This window comes from Hipposideros armiger, unplaced genomic scaffold (genome assembly GCF_001890085.2).
Source record: "Hipposideros armiger isolate ML-2016 unplaced genomic scaffold, ASM189008v1 scaffold_1096, whole genome shotgun sequence".
Taxonomy (NCBI): Eukaryota; Metazoa; Chordata; class Mammalia; order Chiroptera; family Hipposideridae; genus Hipposideros; species Hipposideros armiger.
This window is the reverse complement of record NW_017732446.1, coordinates 208,548-215,572: the sequence shown is the minus strand read 5'-3', so window position 1 is coordinate 215,572 and position 7,025 is coordinate 208,548. Positions and strand designations below refer to the sequence as shown.

At 52.8% G+C, this 7,025-nt stretch overlaps 1 protein-coding gene across 1 annotated transcript; it reads left to right on the top strand.

The window, feature by feature from the left end:
* The first annotated feature begins 289 nt into the window (after positions 1-289).
* CNGA2 (cyclic nucleotide gated channel subunit alpha 2) lies at positions 290-6,182 on the top strand. Its single transcript, XM_019632179.1, has 6 exons — positions 290-407; positions 623-715; positions 1,325-1,495; positions 2,299-2,406; positions 4,049-4,155; positions 4,491-6,182. Exons 1-6 carry the CDS (start codon positions 298-300, stop codon positions 5,894-5,896), a joined length of 1,995 nt encoding a protein of 664 aa, XP_019487724.1. The 5' UTR covers positions 290-297; the 3' UTR covers positions 5,897-6,182.
* Positions 6,183-7,025: the final 843 nt, after the last annotated feature.

Sequence of the window (7,025 nt, the reverse complement as noted above, 5' to 3'; positions counted from 1 at the left end):
TGAAAAAGAAATCTATTTTGAAATTTACCATTGTTAGCCTTTTAAATTCCCTATCAGGGCAGCAAGAGCACTATAATTTTCTTGGTGCTTGGAGCCTGGCACTTAGGCACCGCTGGGTCCCCTGCTCTGCACTGCTATAGCAGTACCCAGGGATGCTAGTATTTGCCAGGTGGGACCTTGTTCTCTTCTCACTGTTCACCTGAAGCTCCCCTGCCTTACGTGGGTGTTAGGGTCCTCTGTGGCTTTCCTCTTTCCTCTCTCTCTCTGGCAGGTGAGGGTCTCAGTGGTACATGGACAATGACAGAAAAATCTAACGGTGTGAAGAGCTCCCCAGCCAATAATCACAACCATCATGCAGCTCCTGCCATTAAGGCCAATGGCAAAGATGACCGAGGGACCAGTAGCAGGTGAGTGTGCTGAGGCCGGGCCATTTCAGGATAGCTTGGAGGCTGCGACTTCCTCCCAGCTCTGCCTCATTGTCACAGAATGAACAATTTTTGAGTCAAGGACACTCTCTAAAGGGGCCAGAGGATATCTAGGCACCTCCCAGGAAGGGAGAGTGTTGATAAGAGACAAAGAATGCCCAGAGAACTCTTGGCCAACTCTGCTCCTCCCTCTGCAGGCCACAGTCTGCAACCGAAGATGACACCTCCTCAGAACTGCAGAGGCTGGCGGAAGTGGACGCCCCCCAGCGGGGGAGAGGTGGTTTTCGAAGGTGGGTTCCACCAGGGCCCTGCTGCTACCCCTTCCCACCCCTGGAGACTGCCGACATGGCTAACATGGCTCTCCTCTTCTGGGTCCCACTGGGCGTTTCCACCAAGACCTCCAGAAGCAGTGTCAGTGCTACCCTAGCTCAACCGTTTCCTCCTGAGGAGGCTCCTGCGTGCACGCTTGGAGTGCCGTTGGAAGCTTCCTTTTAGACTTGCCTGTCTTAGCGTGAAGAGGGGGCAGGGCCATCCTTCCCAGCAGAGGGGCCTACATGGAGGGCCCTGAGGTCTATAGCCCAGAGTTGCAGGTTTAATAGAAAAATCAGGAAGTCTAGGCCAACCTTCCTCCTGGCCTGTCTTCTCTTAGCACATCTCCCATCTTGCCCTGGAGGCCGATTTGTTCTTCACAATCAACCGAGATGGCATCTCCTACAGGAAGTCATCCCTTTCCCCGTGGGATGCATTCAGAGTCATGTCTGAGCCCCAGCTCCCTGCCCTTAACATCGACCCTGATCCCAGCTCATAGTTTCCCAACTCCCTCACCAGACACTGAACTCCTGGGAGCAGGTTCTGAACACTTGGTTCTCTCTGGCTCATGATCCCTCTCTCACCTCTAGGGTTGTTCGTCTGGTGGGGGTAATCAGAGAGTGGGCCAGCAAGAATTTCCGCGAGGAGGAACCTAGACCTGATTCATTCCTCGAGCGTTTTCGTGGGCCTGAGCTCCAGACTGTGACGACACAGCAAGGGGATGGCAAAGGCGAAAAGGACGGCGAGGGCAAGGGCACCAAGTATAGCTGTCCAGCCTGTGGGACTGCAAGGGCTCCCAAGCATGCAATCAGACGGCTCAGTGGGGTTTCTTATGCCACCACCAGGGGCAGACTAGGCTCTAAATCAAGTCCTGCCATGACAGGGAAAGGGGTAGGCAGGGGAGACCTGCTGTGGTTTTAACTCTAGAATATTTCCACGGGGGGGGGGGGGCGGCAGAGAAGGCAGAGCTGGAGGGTCTGTTCTAGGAGGAATGAGTAGGCGACTGCAGCTGTCTGGCCAAACTGACATTCTCCACCTCTGGCCTGTGTAGCAAAGAGCTCTTGCCGACTCAGGAGGCAGCATCTGGGAAAGTGATTTGGGGGCTGGAGGCCAGGGAGCAAAAGGGGGTGGGGTGGTGTGGTCAGGAAGCACGTGGCGCTCACTTGCTTGGAGTTCCTCTCTCTTTCTGGGAGAGATTTGGGAACAGGTCCTGAGCCTTCATTATCATACTGTGGAAGCCTCTGCCAAGGCTCTGAGGCTTACCCCAATATAAACACTGCCCCTTGTCCTCCCCTCTGGGCAAGGGGCCTCCAGAAGGCATGGGAGCCAATGGGCCTATGAGAGTTAGAATAGGAAAAGGGGTGTCCCTTGCCCATCTGAACTCCAATTAGATGCCCAGTTCTAGGTTGTGGCTCCCTGAGAAGTGGGACCCTAAGCCAACCTAGCCCTCACCCTGCACATACCCTTGAGCATTGCTTTTTAGGGACCCCTGGCCTCTGGGAGTGGGAGGTTTTGCCACACTAGGGACCCGGTCCCCAAGCCTGGCCCCTATCTGTCTCCTCAGGAAGAAATTTGAGCTATTTGTCTTGGACCCGGCTGGGGACTGGTACTACCGCTGGCTGTTTGTCGTTGCCATGCCTGTCCTCTACAACTGGTGCCTGCTGGTGGCCAGGTGAACAGGGAGCGGGCTGGGAAGGGGTGGCCAAAGCAGTCCACAGGCCCTGGACACAGAGCTTGCCCCCAGTTAGGCCTCCTTCTGGATTCCCGCTTGCCAATGGCACCTCCTTCTGTCCTATTAACCCCACCCCCAGACCATCACCCCCAATTTAATATGCTACCGAAGCTTTGTGTCCATCCTTTTATCCTTTTTCTGGTGTCTGCAATCTGTTCCTTCTTCTCTGTCCACACCAATACTGCCCTAGGTGAGGCCACCATCCTCTCTCCCTGGCACAACTACAACACCACCACAACCATTCCTGGCAAGCACTCTTGCCCGCTCCAAAGCATCCTCCACACTTGCAACTAGTTGGTAGAAACTGGGATTTGATTATGTCACTCCCTCCTCACAAACCCTTCAATGGCTCCCCTTGCTCACAGGATGAAGTTCAAGCTCAAGGCCCTCTGGACCTGGCCTTCCCTCTAGCTCCACCTTCCAGACACACCCCAGCCACAGCACTCACTACTTTTGAACATGGTGTTTCCTTAAGAGAAAATTTTCTCTCCCCATTTTCAGCCTTGGAGTCTCAGTTCCAAAGCTACTCTATCGGAGCTTTCCCTGATACATTTTCCACCCCACCCATCCCCCCCTCTAGTCATTCATTCAGCCAGGATCTGACTGAGCACCTATTGGGTGCTAAGCTCTGCGTTCAGTACTGGAGGATGATGTGCTGAATGAGACACACATGGTCTCTGCTCTCCCAGAGCTCTCAGGCTGGTGGGGGGCGCTGATAGTAAACACGAACAAAACAAGTGCCCAAGATGATCCCAGGAGTTAGAAGCAGGGAGCTACTAGAGAAAGGACAGTCAGGGTAGATTTCTCTGAGGAGGTGATACCTTTTAGCTGAGACGTGGGTGGTGAGACGGAGCCAGAGAGGTAGCCACAGGCCAGTTCTGCAGACTCTGTGTGCCAGGGGCAGGAACTAGAGTTTTATTCTAAATGTGACCCAATAATCAAAATTAACTGCTCCCTTCTTTGACCCAATGCACTCACTGGGTCATAATCCTGGGTTTTGTCCTCTACTCTGCCCTCTCCCTGGGCTTCTACCCATTCAGTCATCCAATCTTGTCAATTCTTCCTAAAACTCTGCTGCAGTCTCCATCCTCTCCCACTGCCTCTAGCCTAAGCCAGGCTACTACCCTCGCTCTCACTTGGATTGGCCAGTGCTCCACGCTGGGTTCTCAATAGGTGTATGTTGAAGACATGAGCATGAAAGCTATTCAGCTGTGTATTGTAGCTCATTCTTCCAACAACTTAGTTTTCATTCAACTCACGCTGGCTGAGAATGTGAATCCTGGTGCTCTGGGCTAGGGCATGGGGTATGCAGTAATGACTGAGAGATGGTCTATGTCTTCCTGGAGCTCACAGTCCAGTGGATGAGACAGACAAGTAATGGTCAGTAGTGTTGTCTATATAATAATAAGGATTGGAGTAGAAGTTGATTGTCAGTAAGTTTCTCCATGGCGCCAAGCTGACTGTGTTGCATCAGTTCCCGTGGTAGCCATCCCAAGCCCCGCACAAAGTGGGCACTGAGTTTGGGGCCTCTAGGGGACCTTGGCTGGCATTGAGGGTAAAGTCCAGCATTGTCTTCCTGTAGAGCCTGCTTCAGTGATCTACAGAAAGGCTACTACATAGTATGGCTGGTGCTGGACTACTTCTCAGATGTGGTCTACATTGCGGACATCTTCATCCGATTGCGCACAGGCAAGTGAGAACTGAGATGCACAGGCAAGAGCATGACCCCTATGTCCAAAGGCCTGAGTCCACGTGTTCAGGAAGTCCCTTTGACACAGCGTCAGACTCAGCTGCCTGGCTGGGACTTGGCTTGGTGCCTGCCTCTTTTTGAACGTTATGGTCCTCCCATGCTTAATGAGGTTCAGACCGGGGGTGATTCTTAGGGTCTTTCTGGCCAGCCCTGCCCCATGAGTTTCCTATACCCCTCCATGGGGAAGAGGGTTAAATGAGCACGTTGTGCATTTGCTTATCGGGAAGGATGGCCCCAAGGGCTGAGGTGATATGTTGGCTTGTATCTCTACTAGGTTTCCTAGAGCAGGGGCTGCTGGTCAAAGATTCCAAGAAGTTGCGAGACAACTACATCCACACCTTGCAGTTCAAGCTGGATGTGGCTTCTATCATCCCCACAGACCTGGTCTACTTTGCTCTGGGCATCCACAGCCCTGAGCTGCGCTTTAACCGCCTGCTACACTTTGCCCGCATGTTTGAATTCTTTGACCGTACCGAGACACGCACCAGTTACCCCAACATCTTCCGCATCAGTAATCTGGTTCTCTACATCTTGATCATCATCCACTGGAATGCCTGCATCTACTATGCCATCTCCAAGTCCATTGGCTTTGGGGTTGACACTTGGGTTTACCCAAACATCACTGACCCTGAGTATGGCTACTTGGCTAGGGAATACATCTACTGCCTTTACTGGTCTACATTGACCCTCACCACCATTGGGGAGACGCCACCCCCTGTAAAGGATGAGGAGTACCTGTTTGTCATCTTTGACTTCCTGATTGGTGTCCTCATCTTTGCTACCATCGTGGGAAATGTGGGCTCCATGATCTCCAACATGAATGCCACCCGGGCTGAGTTCCAGGCCAAGATTGATGCTATCAAACATTACATGCAGTTCCGCAAGGTCAGCAAGGAGATGGAAGCCAAGGTCATTAGGTGGTTTGACTACCTGTGGACCAATAAGAAGACTGTGGATGAGCGGGAAGTTCTTAAGAACCTGCCAGCCAAGCTGAGGGCTGAGATAGCCATCAATGTCCATCTCTCCACACTCAAGAAAGTGCGAATCTTCCACGATTGTGAGGCTGGCCTGCTGGTGGAGCTGGTATTGAAGCTCCGTCCTCAGGTCTTCAGCCCTGGAGATTACATTTGCCGCAAGGGGGATATTGGCAAGGAGATGTACATAATCAAGGAGGGCAAGTTGGCAGTGGTGGCTGATGATGGTGTCACTCAGTATGCCCTGCTCTCAGCTGGGAGTTGTTTTGGAGAAATCAGCATCCTTAACATTAAGGGTAGCAAAATGGGCAATCGACGCACAGCCAATATTCGCAGCCTAGGCTACTCAGATCTCTTCTGCTTGTCCAAGGATGACCTCATGGAAGCTGTGACTGAGTACCCTGATGCCAAGAAGGTCTTGGAGGAGAGGGGCCGGGAGATCCTAATGAAGGAGGGGCTGCTGGATGAGAATGAGGTGGCAGCCAGCATGGAGATGAATGTGCAGGAGAAGCTAGAGCAGCTGGAGACCAACATGGAGACCTTGTATACTCGCTTTGGCCGCCTGCTGGCTGAGTACACGGGGGCGCAGCAGAAGCTCAAGCAGCGCATCACGGTTCTGGAAACCAAGATGAAGCAGAACAATGAGGACGATTATCTTTCCGATGAGATGAACAGCCCTGAGCCAGTTGTCCCTGAGAAGCCATAAGGGCTTGGGCCCAACTGCTTCTCCAGCCTTGGCCTTGACCCCAGGAGCTAGAAGAGCTGAGTAGGTCTTCACATTTGAACGCATGACCCCCACGTTGCCTTGAATTCTCCGCAAAGCCTCTCTGTCCCCAGGTTTTTTGCTCAATCACCCAGGAGCCCTCCTCTGATCCAGCTAATAGCTAAGATTGTACCCAGCACAGGCCTTGTTGGATTGGCTTCCAGGAGCTTCCGCATGTCCAAGTCTGCGGAAGGAAGAGAGGGGCCATTGAATTGTCTTCAAGGGGTCTCTCCTGCGACTGGGAGCCTGGGCCACAATCTCCGCTGAAGAAGCCCATCTGTAGAGGGGACGGTGTGCATCCTGCAGCAGCACTCCCCTCTCTCCGGGCATCTTTGCACCTAGCCACTTCCCACTTGGTTGTGGCCCTTGCTTTTCTAATATCTGCTCTGAATCCCCCCCATATCCATGCAAGTGTATGGAACTCACACACTGGCTGCAGACAGTTAGCACAGGTACCCAGTGTTTGTCTCCTAAAACTGGCAAAGTGTGTGGAGGGGGGCAGGAAAGAGGGCGCTCCCTCAGGGATGCCTCTTACTAACAGGCACTCCAACTCCCGCTCTGTTAATCTGTCTGTCTGCCAGCCAGAGGCGGGCTCTCTGGACCAGGAATATGACAATGAACCTGGCTTTTGGTCCTTTCCAGGGCAGGGGGTGAGGAGTAAGGTAACTGGCAGTGCCCCTGGGAGAAGGAGGTGGTCAGGAGCTCTGACCTCCATCCCTCTACACAGAACATTTCCAAAGAGGCTCTGAAGGCTAGTGGTGGGTGGAGACTCTTCAAGTTAATATCTGCACTAGAGGCATTTGTAAGTTAATAAATTCCTTTGAACTGTTTGTGGTTGTTGCTCAACTCTGCTCTCACGTTCTCTCCCTTCCTCCTTCAAGCCCTTTCTTTTCCCTATACTCTTGCCCTCTTATCCAGGACTCACTTGCCTGGAATACCCTCTGCTGTCTTCCGCTGCCTGACTAAGCCCTATTGGTCCTTCAAGACTCAGCTCAGGCACCACCTCTTCGGACAAGGCCTCCTTGACTGCACCTGTTCCCACACTAGGCAGTCAATCACCCCCTCTCTGGGC